Here is a 23,466-nt window from a genome sequence, read left to right as displayed (position 1 = left end):
TTTTCTTACATGTACAAAGACCTGCACAAAAATAAATTACCCTTTCATGTCAGTACTTTTACTTCTTACCTGATGTTTTGAATATGAGTGTTCACGTCTCTGGACATCAATAAAAATACCATGTTTTAGTAAAGCAAACTTAAATAGTCATTTTAAGTCAAAAGAGTATAATTTGAATAGAAATGTGATATTATCAAGATCAGAGAGTAAGAACATTTTTAGAAATTCATTACATTCCCACAAATAAATTGTTAAGAAAAATTAGTCTCATATGTCAAGACTGGAAGATTAGTGTGGTTTTATTGCCAGCATTAACTTACAAGCAAAATACAATGGAACATGTGGTTCCAGGACTGCCAGTACAGGAAAGGTTTATCTGGGGGAAATTTGACCCATATAAATAAGGGGCATTGTAATCACGACAATTATTATCCCAAGGTTGAGAAGAAGTAGTTGATAAAAACGTAAATGGAGACATATATTGTGATTGAGGAACCTACCACGTGCATTTCTCTATTTCATGAACTAACTTGCTACACCCATTCAGATGTCACTGTTAGTTTACTGTACACATGAGATTAAAAAGTTTTTGCAGATCTTAAGTTTCATTGCCTCATAAAATGGCTATATGTTCATCTCCTATTTTTAATTTCTAAGATCCACTTTTAGTACCATAATGTTGACTCCTTCTATCATCATAGGATAGTTTATAATCATCATAGTAGCTATGCTTATTCTCTCTGAATGACAGAATAAATAGGTTTTTGTTTATATCCCAGGAAGTAAACATTCATTTTTAAAATTTAGTTTAGGGATAACTTCATAACATATCCAGATGAGATGATGTGGCAATTGTAACAAACACCCCTCTTAACACTCCTCACCAACAAATCCATGCATATATGGTCAATTACTCTATGGAAAAGGAGTCTAGAATATACAATGGGGAAAAGAAGCTTCTTTAATAAATGATGTTGGAAAAACAGGACAGCCATATGCATAAGAATAAAACTGAAATGATATCTTACACCATATATAAAAATTAACTCAAAATGGATTAATGACTTAATCATAAGATCTGAAACCATAAAATTCCTCAAAGAAAAGCTAAGCAGTAAGCTCCTTGACATCAGTCTTAGTGATTTTTTTTTGGATTCGAAATCATAAGTAAAGGCAACCAAAGCAAATATAAACAGTGGGACTACATAAAATTTAAAAAGTGTCTGCTCAGCAAAGGAAACCATTGACAAATGGAAAGACAACCTACAAAGGGAGAAAATATTTGCCAATCATATGTGTGATAAGGTGTTAACATGTAAAATATATAAAAACTCATACAACTCAATAGCAAAAAAATTTGATTAAAAAGTAGGCAGAGAATTTGAATAGATTCTTTCTCAGAGAAGACATACAAATGGCTGACAGGTGCATGAAAAGGTATTCAACATCACTAATCATCAGAGAAATGCAAATCAAAACCACAATGAGATATCACCTTGAATCTGTTAGAATGGCTATCATCAAAAAGATAATAGATAACAAGTGCTGACAAGGATGTGGAAGAAAGGGAATCCTTGTGTACTGCTGGTGAGAATGCAAATTGGTGCAGTTACTTTGGAAAACATTACAGTCAGGTATCAATTATGGAGATGCATTTTGAGAAATGTGTTGTTAGATGATTTTGTCATTCTGTGGACATCATAGATTATACTTCCACAAACCTAGGTTAAATCCTACTATATATCTAGGCTATATGTTACAGCCTGTTGCTCTCAGGCTACAAGCCTGTACAGTGTTGCTGTACTGAATACTGTAGGTAATTGTAACAAAATAGTATTTGTATATCAAAACATAGAAAATGTACAGTTAAACAGTATAAAAGATAAAAAATGGCACACATGTATAGGGCACTTCCTATGAATGGAGCATGCATAGCTGGAAGTTGCTCTGGGTGAGTAGTGGTGAGTGAATGTGAAAGCCCAGGACATTACTGTATACTATTATAAAATTTTAAACACTATACTTCACCTACAATAAGTTTATAAAACAATGTGAGATTAGGCACAAGAGAAGATGATGCAATCAAGAGATTCAGTAAACATGAGATGTATGAGGCTGTTGCTGGTGTAACACAGCATACTGTTTTACAGCTAACTTTCTATTTTTAATAAATAGAAAGAGTACACTCTAAAAATGATTAAAAGCATAGTATAGTAAATACATAAATCAGTAACATAGTTGATTATTATTATCATTATCAAGTATCATAACTATACATAATTGTATGCACTATATTTTTATGCAACTAGCAACACAGTAGGTTTGTTTACACCAGCATCACCACAAACAGGTGAGTAATGCGTTGCACTACAATGTCATAACATCTACCACTGTTGTCACTAGATGATAAGAATTTTTCAACTCCATTATAATCTATGGGACCATCCTCATGTATGTTGTTCATTGTTGACTGAGACATCATTATGCAGTGCATGACTTTATAGAGATTACTCAAAAAATTAAAAATAGAACTACCATATAGTCCTTCAATTCTACTTTTAGGTATCATCCAAAGGAAAGAAAATCACTATTTCAAAGAAAAGTTTGGCCCATCATGTTTATAGCAGTATTATTTATAATAGCTAAGACATGGAAACAACTTAACTGTCCATTAATGGATGAATAAATAAAAAATAAAAAATATGTGAGATAAATAAAGAATATGTGAGATGTCGTTATTCTTTATTTCTTTATCCATTGATGAATATATATTCAGATGCATATATACACATAATTTTACCTAATAAACAACTAACAATAATTGAAGAGTTTCTACCTTCTAGACACACATATATATATTCAGATGTAATATATATATTCAAATATGTGTGTATATATATACATCTGAATATATATATTCTGAAGGCTGAAGTATTGCCTAGCTTGTCTGTGTATCTAAACTACTCTCAAGATTACCATTTATATTCCAAAACCATAACAATAATAGCTGACAATCTCTAAGTGCTAATATGTGCTAAGTCCTTTACATGTTCATGTGTATATTTGGATCCCCTGCCCACTTTTTAATCAAGTACATGAATATAAAACATATACACACACATATGTTCATGTATTTCATATGATACAGTCTAGTCATAATACATTTCTGTGAACTGTTCTTAGTTGTTATATATATAATGAAATATTATTCAGCCTTAAAAAAAAAAATCTTGCCAATGTGACAATATGGATGGACCTTGAGGGCTTTGTCCTAAGTGAAATAGATCAGATAGAGAAAGACAAATACTACATGATATCACTTATATGTGGAATCTTAAAAGTAAAAAGGAAAGAAACATAAAAATAAAAAACCCAAACTCATAGATACAGAGAACAGATTGGTATTTGATGGAGGTGGGAGTAGAGTTGAGTACAATGGGTGAAGGGAGTGAAAAGGTACAAACTTCTAGTTATAAAATAAATAGTCATGGGGATATAATGTGCAGCACTACAGCATGGTGACTATAGTTAATAATACTGTATTGTATATTTGAAACTTGCTAAGAGTGTAGATCTTAAAACTTCTCATCACAAGGAAAAAATTTTGTAATTAGGTATGATGATGGGTACATATATTGAAACATTATGTCATACACCTGAAATTGAATCAATGTACATATATTGAATCATTATGTTGTACACCTGAAACTAATGTTTTATTTCAATTATATCTCAGTTTAAAAAGAAATAATTTAATCTCTCATTCCTTATAACACTCTTGCCAATTTGTCATAAGATTTTATTAATTTTACCTAATAAGCAACTAACAATAATTGAAGAGTTTCTACCTTCTAGACACTATTCTAACATCTTTTCATATTGTTAACTAATTTAATTATTTAGATAGCCCTGTTAGAGATGGGATAAACAAGAGTCAGTGCAAAGAAACTTAATTCCTTCGTCAAGGTCACATATGGAAACAGAAATTGTTTATGAAAAGTCTGCTTTTCTATGTCTCATTTGCATTATTTTTCTAGTTCATAAACTCCTTCACTAGTACATGCTTTTATCATATCCTTCCTGGAGTACTGCAGTAGCCTACAATTTAACATTTCTCCACTCTAGGTCCACATCTGTTCATGTGTTTTATATAAGATACAATCTAGTCACAATACATTCCTTTAAATTGTTCCCAATTGCTTATTAGATACAAACCAAGATGCTTAGTATGACATACAAGATGCTTTGAAAATATTTATTGAATTAATTCATTCTTGCAATCCTTATATCTCCAGCATTCTTTTCCACATTTCCCTGCCTTACACAATAAGTTGGTGCCTGCCGTTTCATTCTCACGTCGGCCCCTCATGCATTCTTTCAACTGGACGACTCACCGCTGAAACCTTCGCTTCTCAATCAGCTCAGCACTAACAATTATCTACATCATTCATATTGTAAATATTCCCTTTCATGTCTAACTTTGCTGTTTGATTGTGAAACCCTTGAAGCCGGGAACTCCATCACAGTCTTTGTTGTATCCTGCCTATTCAAGAGAGTTCCTAGTAAACAGTAGGAAGTCTGTGAGCAACAATCAGAGATTATCCATATACATGTATATAAACACACACACACACACAAATGTCTGTATTAATCATGGGCTTGTAGAAAGCTTTTCTTTTAGCTTTCCCCTCACACCACTGAAGTTTTTAGGCAATTTCTATTTTCAATACAATACATATATGAGAACCTAGTCTTAATTTTAAACTAAGGTATTGGTCACTATATCTTATGCATAGAAAACTTAGTACTTTAAGTTTATAAAATTAGAAAACAACACACAGTAGTTCTAAAGCATATTGTGTTTTATGTTCCTTCCTGCTATCAAATGATAGCAATAGTAATCAATATGTAGAATTGAAGAAGAATAGGCATAGGGAAATAAAGAAGAGGTGATATAAGGCTCCGTTCAAATTCAAAGAATACAAAAAAAAAAAAAAAGTTACATACCCAAAGCTTTACTATAGTAGGAATCCCATGATTTCCAAAGCGTATCAAAGATGTAGTCCTGTAGGTGGTACGATATGAAATTTCTTATTCGGTCAGTAAAAGACATCTGGTCGGTGAGTTCTGATAAAATAGCAGGAACATAGGAAGGAGGGTATGGTATCTTCCCACAGTGTTTTTCCACTGTTGATGCTGGAGAAAACCTCAAGGAGTATATAAATGGAATTCCCAGTTTTAAAGCTACTATATCACCACAAGGAAATACTGGGTCTGATAACAGAACTTCAAATTTGCTTTTCTTCAGGTTTTCCATCAGCTTTTGGTTTTTGAGAACACCATCACAGATTTCTCGAGACACCATGTGGAAGTCCTCAATGACTTTGGCTATTTCCTGATAGAATTTCCAGATGGTTGAAGGAGATGGTCTATATTCCATCCATGTCAAAACAAAGCCTTTGATCACGTCTTCTATTTTTTCTTTGCCAAAGGCCACCTTATATACTTCATATGTCAGAGATGAGTTATAGGTGGGCGTGATGAAAAGTGCACCAGAAGCAACTAGGACAGTCACATTATGCTCTTTTTCAATCAACTCATCTATAATTATCTTAACATTTAGCCAATGACTGCCTTCCACTGGCCATATCAGAACATTCCCACCAAGAGTGTTTCCTAGGATACTTATCTGGAGAGCCAGCAGCAGAATGTTGTTTATCAACATGATGTGGTTTGACGTAGAAGATTTGATGAGATGTGACAAACAAATTTCTCTGCTTTTCAAGCAAAAAAGGAAATACGAATCATTTTTCAGTTTTGATTCAAACCAGTGATAGTCTTAAGAGCCTTCTCTCTACCACATGGTATTTGTCTTGGTAGCTCCGTATTTTATAACTATAGGTTTAGGGATAACATGCATCGTACCTCTCAATCTGTTGTTTTAGCTTTGGTTATGAATCTTTTTCTTAAATCTAATCTTTCAACCCTTTCTCTGTGTCTCATAATTGTTAAATTCCTACTATTAGATTGCTTGAAGCCACCGTATATCCAAACTCTACACTCAGGCCTGGGTGCTGAAACCTCAGATAAGATCAGAAATGTAGAGATGTTAATTCTATAGGTTTTTCAATATTAAATATATTTTATATAATGTCATTAGCAACAATTAAACATTAGTATATTAGTTGCTAGTTATTAATAGATAAGATTATTACAAAGAGAATACTTAAAATGTGACGTACAAACAAGTAAGTATGTTCGCTACCACTTTAATAATGTGTTTAGGAAAATATTTTATCTTCTGAATCACTGAGAAAAAAATTACAATAAATAAACTATGTACAGGTATATATGCAAGAAATGATGAGTAATATTACTAGTGAATAGGGGCTCTTAGGAGATGGTTACTAAGTCAAGCATGCTTCCGGGTATATATGCAAGAAATGATGAGTAATATTACTAGGTGATGGTTACTAAGTCAAGCATGCTTCCATGGAAAGTCAAAAAGTTAGGTAGCCTACCCTCTATCTCCTGCTGGCTCATGACCTGGGACAGAGAACTGCCTTTTCCCTGGCTCAATTGCATGCCCCTCTCTACTTCTGGGATCTGTAAGTAATAAATGTTGTGACTATTTTTTGTTGTGTGGGTATATTGAAACTGTGCTTTCGATCAAAACAATTCCTAAGTTTCACTTTCCCAAAGTGAGAGCTCTTATGCTGAGCAAGCCATCACTCCCACCCCCACCTTTATTACCCCTATTTGTGTCTCCTTGTTCAGCAGTATATTGACTCAAAAGTCCTGTGTTGAGTCAAAGTGAGCTAACTGGGACAATAGAAATCCGCCTCTCTTCCCTAGGCAGGGTTCAGGGACATAGTCTATCAGGTCCTGGGAGCTAAGGAGAGTTCTTCTAGATTAGTGCCAGAAGGGAAGGCTGGCTGCTGGGCCCAGAGAGGAATGGTTAGCTATGAGCCCCTGGTCATACATATTCTTGGCCCTTTAGAAGAACACAGACCCCTATACTGCTTTTTTTGAACCACAATTACCAATGTATAGTGGCTTTAGTGGATAGCTCATTTTCCCTAATCATACCTCACCATGGGAAGTGGAAATAATTGCACCTGGCCCACTGAGGGGATGATGTGGACCTCTAAGAATAGGGAAGAGGCAATCAGTTTGGTTGGCACCAATAACATTAGAAGATGACAGTATGGTGATACAATTATAACAGTTGGCCCTACCCGATTTTGGAGGAGGCCACCAATGAGTTGTTTTCCCATACAAGCCCCATAATACATCTTGACATGGAGCAGTCGATGGGCAGGCACAAAACTATAAAATTCAGATGCTCGCTACTGCCGGCCTTACTCTGTGTTTTGTCTGACACATGGGTTATGGGGCTTCTCCTCAACCCCAGACAGTCAACACTATAAAGTGGTTAAAACCACAGAGCAGTTGCACCCCACGTTGTGAGGATGATGAGTATTGGAAATCAGCCCTAGAGTGACTTTATCCAAAATACTACCAGGTGTGGATACTAACCAGGCGATTCAAGCCTGATGTCTTAAATGGGACCAATGGCACACATGCTTAAAAGTTACCAGCCCAGCCCAGTCACAATATTCCAACTTCTAGGTATTGGCCATTACATTATCCTAATTTCAACCCTATTTGGTTGATAAGCTTATGCAGTTCAGACCCATCTCTGATAATATAGGGCCAAATATTAAATTGTCAGGAGCACAGAACTAAATTTTCCTTAAACCAAGATTACACGTGTGCATCCAACCTTCACAATTTATGGATGGAGACCTTCTTTGTCTTGGAGGAAAGCACCACCCAGTTATTTGCAAGGTGCATCCCCAAGAACCCCCAAAATTTGTGATACCAATAAACTCTCTCAACTGTGCAATCAAACCTTAACAAAGGCATCCTAACTCTTCATGCGACTTCATTAGACTGCTCAGTTCCCCTCCTGGGTGGCTACCTGGTAGAGCCACTCCACTCTGGGATGGCTCCCTTTACTTGCAACAATGCTGGAGGTGATAATGCCTCACCTCATGACCTCATCCCAAATGCTGCCTTCTACAACTTTTCCTAGGGCAGAGATGACACCAAGATGGCTCTCCCTGGGACCTGACTGCTGAACTGAATTTTTTTTTTGTTTAAATTCTCTGCTGGTGACCCTGTGAGTGGCATTTTGCAGAATTAGCTATATGTTTATCCCCTGAGCCCTTTTGCTTACTACAATGCTTGCTACTCCAATGTGAGGTGGTACTCTGCCAGGCTTCTCTCTGTTGCACCTTAGAGTTCTGGAAGGCCAAGGTATGTGTTAAATCTCACAACCTTACAGGGTTGCTTGATTTCACCACACCCATTGGATTGGCCCACATTGTGCATCCTACTGGGGTTTAGTTAATTTAATTTCTCTTGGGAGGACCCCTCCCTGGATGTAGATGCTGCCACCACTACAGCATCTCCCCAATACAACACTCCAAGATCATAGCTGAAGGGTCGCCTCCTGATACCACTCCGTGGGGACTCTTCCTCAGTGATGACCACTCAGGGCTGCACAATACAGCCATCAAGCCCTCCAATAGTTTTAATATTTTTATACAATGGACAGAACACAGAGCTCATTTTGAGGGCCTCTGTAATTGCTGGTCATGTTACCTGACCCATCATAGGTTGTTTCCCACCTTAGATGCTTACCTCGCTTATTTATTGACCCTGTCCCTGTTTGCCCAACAGAAGGCACCCCATGTGACCCTGTGGCTTGCCCAGCCGCTCCCCATGGTGCTCAACTGCTTCCATGCAGGACACTTGCCATAGAGCATGTGGCACCTGGTAGGATCCCCCATGTGCCCTTTATGATCCTCCGTATCTACTCAGACACCAATGCTACATAAATGAATATGACCTACATCTCATTCCAAGGAGCACAGTCTTCATGGTCTTGGGCCTTGTGGCCCAGCCATCTGGAGAGAATCCAAACTTATTTCAGCTTCCCTGATCACACAGTTGGTATCTACTGTGGCTCAGTGCCCTGGGGCCATAACACATATCTGGCTCTCCAAATATGCGGTTCTCCTTCCCTCAGCCTCTGAAGCATTTGCCTCCAAGCTGGCTCTTGGGGAGTCACATCTGTCCAAACTTAAGTATTTTAGTCTCTTTGGGATTGCCCTTACTAATCTCTTAGTAGGACATCCTATCCGTCTCTCTTTCTGCCCTCTCACATCAAAAGCGTACAATATCCATCCCCATTATACTGGGAGCTGGTGCGCTGCTATCCCTTGCAGAGATTGATCTAGCTGCCAATACACTGGGAATGCAGCAACAAATTATTAAGCCAAATATCAACCTGTCAGCTACTCTGGCTGAATGCATTGAGCTGTTACACCAGAGCCTTAATGCAGCAACAACAGGATTATTCAGTACAGAAAAGTTTGGATAATCGTTTAGCTTTAGACTATTTACTGGCCAAGGAAGGAGGTATATGCATTTGTAAAGCGACCTGCTACATGTATATTAATAATTCTGGACAAATTCAGACACATATACAAAAGATGGCCCCATAAATAAAAATATTCCATAACCTCACTCATGTTTTAAATCAAATACCTACCTTAATCTTAAGCAAGGGCTTTGATTTGTTTTCTTGCCCTGACTCCAGCAAAAGAAGGATGGTGATGACTAAGGACAAGATTTAAAACTATCATTTGTGTGTAGATATTGGTGATTGTCAGTTTTGCTTTGCTTAAATGTTTCACGTGTTGGATGACCAAAATCCTGCTTCTGGCTTTTAAGATCTCCACTGCCCAGACAATGCCTATGAATTTTTCTAAAGATTAATACCTAGGCATCATGGTGTCAATTGTGATGAGAAAAATAACTTTTGAGGAAGAAAGAAAGACTCTGTTTTTCTGCCTAGGTATTTTATAATATGGCAACCCTACTCACACCCAGAGTCTGGACATTTAGATAAGAACTTGAATTTAAGATGCCTGCTGTAAGTTCCACTTTACTTTTCCCGGGCAACTTTTAAAATAACCACTTAACGTTAAGCCTGAGAAAAGTTTGTGACTTCCACCCCAATTACCTTATAAGTAACCGGTGCTTGCTACTCTGCTCTCTATCTCTTGCTGGTTTGTAATCTGTGATAGAGGGCCGCCCTTCCCCTGGCTCAGTTGCACTCTCTCACTTCTGGGATTTGTAAGTAATAGATTTTGTTACTCTGTTTCCATTGTGTGAGCGTATTGAAACTGCATTTTCAATAAAAATACCATAGACATTTCACTTTCCCAAAGTGGGAGTTCAGATGTTTAGGGAGCTACCTGTCAATGTGGCACGGGTGAGTTGTGTCTCCTCATTCAGCAGGTCAGAAACTGCATATTTTTAATTCAGTGCACCAGCTCCCTCTGCCTTCACAACACAGTAATGTGACCAGTATTAAGAGATTTCTCAAACTATTAAGGTTAACTTTTAGATTTGTTTGTGTTCCTAAATGTAACATAAAACTAAATGAAGAATTTATATTGACCACAAAGATTTAAAGAGGTTGTAAAAAAGATTTCTCCAAAAAGAGGGTCTAAATTTGTGATTTTAATTATTCTAGCTAGTCTACTCTTTTTAGAATTTTTTTGAGAAACTATAGCTAAAAATATGATAAAGATATTAGTAAAATCAGGTGTGTTCAAAGAAAAACTAACATGTTTAAAAAAAAGCTAGTATATGCAAATGTTTTTTATCATAGATAATAATAAAGATGTGCTTTAATTAATTGCACAAAAATGGAGCAAGAATAATATTTATACTACCACAACTGGTTATTGCTTTTACAATAGAATTTTCTTGAGAAGCTTTAAATTTCCTCTTTTTAATAAATAAGTTTGATTTTGCATAACTTATTTGATATATAAAGTATATAAATTTAAAATATATAAATATAAATAATCCATTACACAATATTAAGAAAATAAAATACCCACCAAAGGATGACATATTGACCCATGTACATGTGCTGTTTTGAAGACCACTATGGTTACTTTAAGAATCGTTTTTGCCTCACCATACATTAGTATAAATTTTATTTGTTACTTTATATGTGCCTAATGAAGGAACAAATGAATTCTCCACTCATAAGAACTAGAGGCAATAGAAGAACTTTTAAAGAGGCCAGTGAATTCGCACTTAGATAAAACTCACACTTAGATAAAACTCTATAATACAAATACCTCGATATCATACAATTATTCTAAAATTAACACCGGGGTGGAGGAGAGCAGGCAGGGAGTGGGGGTGTGTGGATAGAAACCTTCAAATTACTTCAAAATAGAACTGAAAACTTTTTCAAAAGGAAGTAATAAAAGAAACCAAAAGTTAGCTCACAACCTTGTAATGGTTGATATTGCTTTTAGAAGAAAATATAAAATAAGTCCAAATGTACACTATACATTGCTTTTATATAGCTTATATATTGCTTTAAATTTCTTACCTGAAATTTCCAGCTGGAACTTTAACAGCAATAATTTGCCATTAGGAAGCTTAATTTAAATAACCCCTAGTTGGGGAGGTGTTATTCGATGAGAAATATGATCTTAAATGGAGAAAAGATTATACAGATTTGTTTACTCTTAGCATTCTTCATACTTTACATTATTAATGGGATTAATCTTTGTTAAGGGCATATCCTTCTATTGATTTGTTTGCACTGAATGTTGTCTGTTATCATGATTTCCACTGCTCCCAAAAACTAAATATGTCCAGACATATCTGAAATAATAACTGGTAATGATTAATAATCTTGGGTTATTATTAAGAAGTATATAAAATTAATATCTAAGATCGGTGCAGCATAGAATTATTATTAATTATAAAATAAAATAAAAAATTAAAGTGCCTTTTTTTTCTGAGTCCTATAATAGTGAGAATTGACTATGATAATTCGAATTTAGGAACTACAACAGAGTCAAACTGCTCTGTATAATGAAGAAATACCTGGAAAATCTTGGTGATTATATTGATCTTTGCGTTTATTAAAAAAAAGTGCTAATTTAGATTATTAAATAAGTGTTTTAAAGCTTCACACTTTCATTATGCAACATCCTTGAGAATGCTAATTACTATTATGTTTCTTTGGGCAACCTTTTAGGAGAAAAACAAATTAACTTAATATGTCTTTTTTTCATAGAGTTCCAAATATCATATTACTAATAACTAAATACTGGAATAGAACATAACCACTTATTGTTTTGTTTGGTAAACAATGTGGCAACAACTTCATACAAATTTTAAGTAGGGATTAGTGCCTCAAAGATGTACTTTGTGTGATGGTGGAGGAAACAAAGGAAACCATTGGAAGCATTACACAACTCTTCAAGTTTGCTTACACCACATACACTTGACTACAAATATTCTTGATCAGTCATGGGTTTCAGGTTCAATCTAAATAAAAGAAAATGTTTTACATGTTCTACATGTTTTATAGAATAATTTCTCTATCTTTGTATTGCCTATATAATTTACCTATCAGCTAAACAGAATGAGTCTTCAAGTAAATATTTCAAGACAAGCCCCCAGATAAACTCTTTTCAGTGTTTGTACATCTAGTCATAAATTTTTATCTGCACGCCTGGATGAAAGAATGAAAACATCGGTGATAACTAGTGTCTTTGATATCCACATTTTCTCTAGATATTTATCAGCTCCTACTCTATTGCCTTTCTCTAATTCAAAAGACAACATTGAAGTCAACAACTTTTCATGCCAAAAAGCCAATGCATATATGGTTGTTAATGTGTATTGTGTATCTGTGTTTGATTTACAGTATTCACATGTAAATTTGAATTTGTTTGAATATATATCAAGTTTATTCAGATACAAATTATCTGAGTAATAAACTCATTCAATATATGAAACATATATTTGGAGAAATAGACAATAAAATTAGACAAGGGAAGGTAACCAGTTACATAAATATTGGAAAGGAAGAGGTAATCTATCTTTAGTTGCAGTTCAATGAATGTATATTTAGAAAACTATTACAGTGTACAAGAGAATATAGAAAAATAGTAAATTGTAAAATATAAATTAAAATGTGAGTAGAGCCTTAGATATACAAACCATAGCCAGTAGAACAATCAAATGTTTAATAAACATTTGTAGTGAATGAAACAACGAAATGAATAAATTGTTTATGATACTAACAAAATAGATAAAATTACTAGGCATAGTTTAACAAGAAATATACAAAACCTATATATATGAGGAGCAATAGTAAATACCCCAGAAAGACACAAAAATAGCCACATTTCTAAATTAAATTAGTGCTTTTCCTTCTCATTATCTTCAAATTATTTATTCCCAATTCTCAGTTATTTTTTTTAACATCTTTATTCAGGTAAAATTGACATATAATGAACTGAAACATTTAAAATGTACAATCTAATGAGTTTAGAAATATGCAAATATACATGATACCATCACTGCAATCAAGGTAATAAACATATCTAAAATCTCCCAAAGTTTTCTTGTGTCCCTTTGTTTGTTTTGTTTTGTTTTATGTATACATACCACATTTTCTTTATCAATTCATTGTCAATGGACACTTGGGTTGTTTCCATATCTTGGCTATTGTGAATAATACTGCAACGAATATGAAAGTGCACATATCTATTTGAGATCCTAATTTTAATTCTTTTGAATATATACCTAGAAGTGAGATTGCTAAATTATATGTAGTTCTATTATTAACTTTTTGAAGAACCTCCATACTATTTTCCTTAGCTGCTGCACCATTTTGCATTCCTACCAACAGTGAACAAAGTTTCTCTTATCTTTACATCCTCCTCAAAGTTTATCTTGTGTTGTTGTTTTTGTTGTTGATAATGGTTCTCCTAATAAGTGTGAAGTGACATGTCATTGTAGTTTTCCCATCCTCTTCAAATTCTGATTCTCCCTACCTTTCCATTTGCAAGCTCTGATTCTGAGTACTCACATACTCAATATTGAGTAAGAAGAGATTATTGCTCATTTAATCGAATCTATTAATATTGTTTGAGATTTGGAGAGTTAGATAATGAAATGTGGTAGAGGAAAAATAAAAGTTAAGGATAACATTTATAACATTTAAGGATAATATTTATGTTTGTATTTATTAAAGCATACTGGGGGGAAATGCTTATGTTCACCAAGGTGCTATTTCTGTATTCTCCTTATTCAGTTATCAAGGTTTTGTTCTTATAACTTTGACAATTCCACTATAATTTCAGATAAGGGAAAAGCTAAAACATTAAAACACTCTTACTTCAATTTGGCTTAAAATGTAAAAAAATTAAAAAATACATTTTCTTCCTTTTGTTCTTAGGAAATTTTTATTGAATTTATAACTAGTAAATTAACCTTTTCTATTTATATGTCTTTTAGAAACAACCATGCAGCAACCAAACCATGGAATAACAAAGGAAAACAGTATTAAACTCTCTATTTTTCTAAGACATATAATCATAAATTCTTTCAGGTATATTTTAAGAACTCATTGGGTCTATCATATTCTATTGCTTTGAAACCATTCTTTGACATTATATATTTATTAATGCCAAGTGGGTGCAAAAATACCACAGAGAAACTCGATTTTTTCTGACTCGTCAAAGATACCTCTTAAAATTCTATATAGCTTCTTTATGTCTATTGCTCAAATTAAAATTCAGTATACATAACCAAAGATGATGTTAAAATTACTTTTTAGTCACAATCATAAAGTCTATAGATCTTCAAAATCTTAACACCTCATTAAAGTAGCCTGGGTCTTTGATCTCCATGTACAATGTGCAAAAATAGCCAACATTCTGTTTATAGAAACGAACATTGATCTATGAAAATGTATTTAATTTAAAAATTCAACCACAAGTAGAATCATTAAAATCATTTTTACTGGGTTTGAGATATTGATTAGAAAGAACTGATGTTTAGGAGACAAAACTCTTTTTTCTTTAATTCACTATTTTAGTTTAGTTTAATGAACAGCCTTTCTTAGCCTTTTATTATCTTTAGACACCACCCTTAAATCTAAGCCTATATATTTTTTAGTCTAATAATATTTAATTTCTTCTTTTCTGTGCCATGGAATTATACTTGTTTCCTCTTTTATTGTGTCTAAATTATATAACTCAAAAATAACAGACTTGGAAAGGGGGTGAAGCAGTGTGTTAGAATGCATGATAATAAACAAGAATGGATGCTTCCCCAGGTTGAGATTCACAGAGCACTCAAGGCGTTGAAAATATTAGTAAGATAACATATAAGATCCCAGTAACTCATACCTGAATTAGCTTAAGTTTAAAACATAAATACCTTGCTAGAATAATTTAACAATTGCTAAAAACATAATAAAGTCCATATTTTATACTAGTATGTAAGTAGACAACTACTCTATTCTCTATGACACCAGTTTAAAGATAATTACACAAATAGAAACAAACTCATTCAAGAAAAACATTGCTAAGAGGTAAAGATAAATGAATGGTGGTAAAAAAAATATGTAGAATAAACAGATAAAAGTTGTGTCACTAAGTTCTTGAAATGAAATTTTAACAGATATTAATATTTGATGTAATATACTTAAAGATACATTTTATAATTAATAATATCATATTTATTGTGCAATAAATATATGCCTGAATCTTCTCTTACTACAGATGTGACAATCTATTGATCTTAGGGGAAAAATAGAAAACTAGACAGTTATTTCTCTAAGCTTAATGGTCTCTTTCAGTGTGAAGGGGGGATCATCTGGTATCCATTTTCCTGTGTACTTGACAGGGCATAGAGAGTGCTTCTTGTCATAGAGGGAAAAGAATTGCAAGATAATCTTGTACTTTCATATTAGTTTAAAGTTAAAGGCTTAGCTGAGAGAGAGAGAGAGAGAGAGAGAGAGATTTAGTTTGCAAAACTTTTTAAGAAAAGCATTAAAGCTTTGACAATTATAGCTTATGTAAGAACATTAAATGTTATTTCACAATTGTTTATCTGCTTTCTATGGAAATACTTGACCAAATGAAAAATAAACTTTAAATAATAACGAACCTGTATTAAAAGTTTCAGCAAGAAAAATAATATAACTTGATTAGGCAATGTAATTTGATTGGCAATGTAATCTGATAAGACTCATAATCTTCTAAAGTAGAGTTGAAATTAGTTATTAATGTGGATGGAAAGGGGTTCTATGGAAAGTGCTCTCACAGGGTGATCTGATCATAAATTCTTAAATAGGGAGTTCATGGAGAGTAATCTCATCCCAGGCATACGACTTTTTTAGTTCAAGGTTTATTTTTGCCGTAAGCAAGCCATGCCCATTGTTTTTGTGCATCTAGGTTAACACACCTTTGAAATAAGCTTAATCACCTTAAAGACAGCACATAATCTTGTTAATTATCTGTAACCCAATCCAGGACTTGCTTTTCCTATTTCTTTGTAACCTTCCTTACTTCTCTCCTTAATTTCAATGTATAAAAGAAACTACAAAACTGCTATTCTCTGGAGCATTGAGATCTCAGCAATTTTCATTGGTTTTGGCTCAAATAAACTCTTAGAAATATTCTCTACAGGTTTGCTTGGACATTTCTTATGCTCAATTTCTGTTTAGAATTAACATTTTTCTATGAAAAGAATAAATATTTGAATTGTAAAAATATAAGCAAAAGACACTTGAGAGTGATGATAAACAAACCAAATGCTTAATTGGCAGGAGTGTTGCATGAAATAAAGACAAAATACAAGGGAGATTAACATTGAATTAAATTCAATTATTTTTTTACATGAGTATTCTTTTTAAATTTTTCTCAATTACTGTTGACATTCAATATTATTTTATATTAGTTTCAGATGTACTGCCTAGTGGTTAAACATTTATACAGAATTATTAGGAACTGAATAAACATTTAATTAAATTCAATTATTTTTTTCTGAGAAATTTGAATCTCCTTTGGCTGAATACTGATCTGCACATGCATGTGAGGAAACTACTGAGACTGGTGAAAGAACCACCAGAAACAGTGATTTAGAAATTGTTCATATTTTCTTGTATCAGAGTAGTGAGATCTTCAAACCCTAAGTAGAGTCTCTAAATGTGTATTGCCTCAGAAATGAGGTGAGATATACCCTAAAATAAAATACATTCTGAATATGATTTAATTATCTTAATAGCAAGCTTCTAATGGATCGAATTACAAATACCTCTCTACTGGAACAAAGTCCTGATATATCGAAAAGAATACAACAACAACAACAACAACAACAAAATCCAGCACCCAACAAGGTAAAGTCATAATAAAAAATTATGAGGTATTCTACAAAATATAAATATAAGACATAACATATGACATCTCATTCAATAATAGACAAACTCACAGTAATGACACAGTTGACAGAATTAATTGACAAGGACTTTAAAACAGTTATTATAAATAGCTAATGGTCAAAAATAGAGAAGTAAGCATGAGCATGTGAGAAAGAGAAATAAAAGATGTAAAAAAAGAGCCATATTAAACTTCCAGAGATGAAAACTACAATATCTAAAATTAAAAATACATTGGATAGGATTAACAGAATATTAGACACAGTATAGAAAAAAAAAATTCAACTTGAGGACATAGTAATAAAAAAAGTACAAAATGAAACACAGAGAAAATAAATGTCTCCTCAAAAAGAAAGAAAGCAAGAGAGTGTTGGGACAAACAAAATGGATGCAGTCAGGCTCCCTACCAGCAAGCCGTGAGGTACAGTGTCCCAGATGGCCTTAGCTACAGCATCCCAGATGACCTTAGATACAGCATCCAATGTAACCTTAGATACAGAGTCCTATACAACCTGTAGATTGTGATTGATTCTAGTACCTGGCATTAAGCCACTATTAATTAGCACCTTGTTAGAAGAACAGCCCTGCCTGTGCAGACTGGCGGGGAGCTGGAGCTGTACCTGTGCCTTGCTGTGTCCTGCTATGCCTGATTAAAGCTATGTCGCATCTGCCCATGGCTCCTCACATATTCTTTCAGCTACCAGAACCACACACTTCAAACTTTGGTATCTCAAACCTGTAGAACAGAGAGAAAATTAACAGAGTAGCCTACCATGTAATTAGAGTCCATGAAAGAAGGAGCATAGAGGAAACAGATATTAAAAGATATAATAGCTGAATTTTGCTCAAATGTGATGAATCCCATTGTCAGATAGATCCAAGAAGCTGAATTAACCAAATAAAAAAATAATAATAATCATACCTAGCATATTATAATCAATATGCTGAACATCAGTGATAGAGAGAAAAATCTTTAAAAATAGGAAAAATTAGAAACAGATTACTTAACAAGGGAACAAAGAAAAAAATGAAAACAGAATTCACATCATAAACAATACAAGCTAGAAAACAATAGAGTGACATCTATAAAGCACTAACAGAAAACTCTTCTAATTGATATATATACCCAGCAAATTATCTACTCAACAAATATAATTTTAAAAATAAAGGTTAACTAAAGACTTTTTTCATAGCTATAAGAACCAAGAGAATTAATCTTTTATAGATCAGCACTTTAAGAAATGTTTTAAAAAGACACAGGGAAAATTATTTACAATGAACATTTGGTTCTGTACAAATGACTGAAGAGTATTCAAAATGGTAAATATGTGGGTGAAGATAAAAGAAATTTATTATTGTCTTTAATATCTCTAAATGCTAAATGTTTAAAACCAAAACAATAATAATAATAATAAGGCATCGTGACACTTATAACATTTAAAAAATAAAATGTTTGACAAAATAGCACAAACTCTGGGAGAGGGGCAAAAGGTACATTGTTTAGGTTATTATGCTGAAGATGATACATATGCCATAATCTTTACAATAACCACTGAAAAACAGAGAAATATATAAAAAGCTAAAATAAATGAAGCAAAATCACAAAAAAATATTCTATTAATTGAAAGGTGAAAAGGAAAAAAGAACAAAGAAGAGAAGAAATAAATAGGAAACAAATTGCAAGATGGTAAATTTGAACTCAAACATATGGCTAATCACATTAAATGTAAATGGTTTAATGACCCTACTTAAAAGTTAGATATTTTCAGATAGGATTTTTTAAAAAGCAAGACTAAACTGTGTGGTCTACAAGACATCCTTTTTATAAAGAAAAAGGTTAAAAGAAATGAGAATATACCTAATTTGTTATTATTAATGTATTAATATAATAAATCTGGAGTGACTATCTTAATATCAGTTAAAGTGGATTTTAAGAGTAAAGAATATTTATTACTACAGATAAAAATGGTCATTTTATAATTAAAGGTATTTATTCACCGAGAAGACATAACAATCTTGGATGTGTATGTACCTAACATCAGAGCTTCAAAATATATGAAACAAATTGATGGAAATAAAAGGAGAAAATAGATCCACAATTATACTTGATGATTATGATAATTCTCTATCAGTAATTAATAGAACGAGCAGATAGAAAATCAATTTGGAAATAAATGTATATTATCCATGGCAAAAATATTGGTGAAAATTAGGCATTCTTATTATACCTACATAAAACAAACTTTTCTGAAGAACAGCTCCTTAAAGATGTAACAACAAGCAAAATTAAACCATTTTGACTAGTGATGAATATGTATCTTGTAAAACTATGACAAGAAAACAAAAAGATTCATTATCAAAAAGTGAAGATAGTGGTTAAATCTGAAAAAAAAAAGGAGAAAGTGATTGGTGATAATGGGGTCTTCTAAATGTTTGGAAGTGTTCTAGCTCTAAAACAGAGGATGGTTCTATAGATGAACACTTTAAAATTATTATGTAAAATGTTAGAGAATTTATCTTTTTTAGTATGTTCTGTGAAAATGTACTTTGCCTCTCCTTACCATGGAATCTCCTACTAGACTGATTAATATGATTTTGTGGAGTTTCTGGCTCTATTTACCTTTATACCCTCAACATATTTTCAAGAGAGCTATAACAATTCCCATCAAATTCCTGTCTCACACACACACACACACACACACACACACACACACACACACACGAGTTTTGTTTTCTTTATATGTAAAAAAAATGAGAGTTTTGTTTTCCTTACATGTAAAATAATATTTTCTCATAGAATTGTGAAGATTATGTAAGATACATATTAAATTACAGATAAAAACATCCAATCCAGTTTTTCTGCAATTTGAAACTATTTAGACTCCTAATTGAACAGTTTTTAAATAACAAATTTCAAAGCCTGGAAAATTTCTCTCATTAAATCGCAAATATGAATAAAACACAATAATTTTTTAAAAAATGACACCCAGTTTATCATTGTTATTTTGTTATTGTTGTTGGTTTTGTTAATTTCTCATGGAATTAGAGAGTGAAATTCTATTTGTGAAACAAAACCATTTTTTAGCTGTGTTTTGAAACTCAGTTATATTTTATTTCAATAGTCTTGAAAATTATATCAAGATATCCTAAATATTAAATTGTAATGATAGTATTTTCAGAAATGTTACTAGCTAAAATAAATAATAATTTATATAATTTTACTATTTTAGATTATTTTTAAAAACTTGTCCTATATATTGCTAATGCCTTTGGCTTTAACTTTTAATATACTTATGTTATTACTTTAATTAATAATTAGCAGTGGTTATAACTAGTAAAAGCATTTCTTGCTAGATACCAAGGAAACTAGTAATTGGAAAATAGCCATGAAATTCCCTATTAAGTATGTGTGTGTATTCATATTGTTTTTATATCTCTGTGTATACATGTATATACACATAATTCATTTTGTATCACATTTGTTTTATATTAGATGTGTCCACATATTTGTTACATTTATATAAATACTACAAAGTATCTAATGTATACAAGTATATCTAGATAAAATTTATTTTTTTCATCAACAAAATTATGAAAATCCTCATAATTTGGATTTATGATACCTAGTCAGCATTATCTGCTACCATCCACGTGGGGGCAGAACATCCTAAAGCCAGATAAACTACTTGAAGAAAAAGAATCATCAGTGAGATCTAGGTTTAACTTAAGCTCTAACATTTACAGCTGTTAAATGATACACATTTGTATATTATAGTTTTGAAAGTGCTTTTACAAACAATTTCTTATTGAATTCTCACAAGTTTCTTATATCTTTATTCTATAGATGAAGAAATCAAGGTCAGAGAAGTTGAGAATTTTCTGACAAATTGAAAGCTTGGAATTACATTTCAATTACCATGAATTATGTATTTCTCATTCTACTACGTTTGGCTACAAAACAATAGTGATAAAATCATGGGCAGAAAATTTTGTAGATTTTTCTCTACTTCATTGTCATTGATTAGAGATGTCATCTATACAGAAAGCAGTTTCTAGGGTAAAATAAAATTTAGACAGCACTATTTAAAAAAAAATCCTTGGCAGAGAAATTCCAAAGTGTCATTAGACTTTGATTTGTTTTAATTGGCACTTACCATCTCAGCTAAACGAAGGAATTTGTAGCTTGCATTTTTCATTCCTTATCCCTCATAACAAATTGTTTCATGTTCGTTAGAAGATAAAAAGTTTTCTAGCTTCATTTCTGTCCTAGAGCCATTCACATGGACACATCAGTGGTCTTCCAAGAAGTGTTAAACTGAAGTATAGAACTCTCGAGTCCTTTCTGCTCCTGAGAGTGTTTACCATCTTTTGGCTAAAAATATCACAAGTAAATACTTCTACTCAGGCCTTCAATTGTAGAAGCATGATGGATGTTGAGCATAAGTCAGAATTAAGATAATGATTACCTATTACCATCACTTCTAATTAAAGGAAGCCTTAAAAATTCTAATCAATTGTTCTATATAGGAATCGTCTCTATAGGAATAGTTTTCTTATAGAACTCCAGGTTTGGAAGGCAATCTACAAGTCATTTTAGAGAAAATAAGAAATTTCTTTCTATTACTAATATGCTTACTAAGTTTTATTTCTTATGTAATAGTAAAATAAATTTTATTTTATATTTTCTATGCATCTATTATAACTATAGTACTTACCAACCTATTTCTTTATATAATCTAGAAAAAAAAATCCATCTGGGCAAGACATCTGGTGAAAAAGAATAACATTTTAAAGTTAGTATTTTGAAATTTCCATATCCTAAAAATAGATTTTTGAGAAAGTAATTTCTTTGTTAAATTTCAAGGCGATAGTCTTTTTGTTTTCACTTTTAATAATAAATTTTAGTATTGCACTATATCAGAAAAAATATAATCTGTACCATTTCTTAGTTTGTAATATAGTTATATTTTATTGTATTTTGGAGTTACTGAATAATCAACTTAGTTAATGCTTTATGAACAAATGAAAAGACTATGCATTCTCTGTAAGAAAATTTTATATCAATAGTGTAAAGTATATTATTGATACTATTAAGATCTTCAATATCTTTGTTTTAAATCTATTTATTTCACACTATAATTTTAGACTCAAAGTTTCCTGTTTATTATTTCTTCTATATGACATGTTATTTAGACATGTCATTCTGTCTTCTGTCATTAAGAATGCTCATTTTATCTGTTTTTCCTAGTCTTTTCCTTCCTTTTTTAGTTCCTTCCTCTCCTCTCCTCTCCTCTCCTCTCATTTCCTTTCTCCTTCTCTCCCCACCTCTCCCGTCCTTTCTCCTCCCCTCCCCTCTTCCCTCTTCTCCTCTTCCCTTTCTTTTCATTCTTTCTGCCTGATCTACTTTTTTTATTTTTTAGATTGCTCAATATTTTTAACATTTTATTTAGGTTTTAAAAATTACTAGTTATTGTTTTAATTCATTTTGTTTCCCCTTGTCATTTGTAAATTCTAGTCTCTTTGCTATTTCTAGTTATATATTTCTATAAAGCGATAACTTTCCAAATTTATCAGAGATATAAAATTCCACACATCAAATAAAGTGTTATCCTCTGCAAGATGAAATCTTTAGTAGAATTTACTTCTTCATTATAGCTTTCTCTTTCACATAGCATGTGAAAGCTTTAGTATAGTTTTTTCTTCCCTCTCCTCTTCTTCCAAATCCAGGGTTCTTTTGGAAAACTTGGGGATTTCTGGTACTAGGTTATATTATAATTAAATTGTTCCTTAGACCTTCAAATTGTTCTTTTTCTTTTGTCTTCAAATTTTATTAGCTTTCCCTTTCAGATTTATATACATGATAATGGCAAACAGTAAAAGACTTCAAAGTTATTTAATAAAAAAATTTATAATTTTTCTTTCTTCTCTCAAGCTTTTCTTACTTCCCCTGCCCCCCTGGCTAATGTTAATCATTTGTTGCATATTTTTTCTGACCATTTCCACACTCCTACAGATATATATCCATATACACTCTAATATGTGTGGGCTTTTGATGAACTTGGCAAGAGCAGTCTGATGAAGTGACGGAGATAAAAACCTCACTGGAGTCGATTCAA

At 32.6% G+C, this 23,466-nt stretch overlaps 1 protein-coding gene across 2 annotated transcripts in view; it reads right to left on the bottom strand.

Moving 5' to 3' along the window:
* Positions 1–11,540, bottom strand: part of LOC102898696 (UDP-glucuronosyltransferase 2A1) — a 73,785-nt gene extending 62,245 nt beyond the window's left edge. The window contains exons 1-2 of one of the 2 annotated variants that reach the window (XM_006916502.2): positions 11,492–11,540; positions 5,008–5,777 (exon numbers count right to left, since the gene is read on the bottom strand). In XM_006916502.2, the coding sequence (XP_006916564.1) occupies positions 5,008–5,725 (718 nt within the window). In that variant the 5' untranslated portion in view covers positions 5,726–5,777; positions 11,492–11,540. Of the gene's footprint in view, positions 1–5,007; positions 5,831–11,491 lie in introns of those variants that run through there. The other variant, XM_015592936.2, reaches the window with a different exon arrangement.
* Between the last annotated feature and the right edge of the window lie 11,926 nt (positions 11,541–23,466).

Source organism: Pteropus alecto, unplaced genomic scaffold (assembly GCF_000325575.1).
Source record: "Pteropus alecto unplaced genomic scaffold, ASM32557v1 scaffold46, whole genome shotgun sequence".
NCBI classification, from domain to species: Eukaryota; Metazoa; Chordata; class Mammalia; order Chiroptera; family Pteropodidae; genus Pteropus; species Pteropus alecto.
This window is presented reverse-complemented; position numbering and strand designations above follow the sequence as displayed.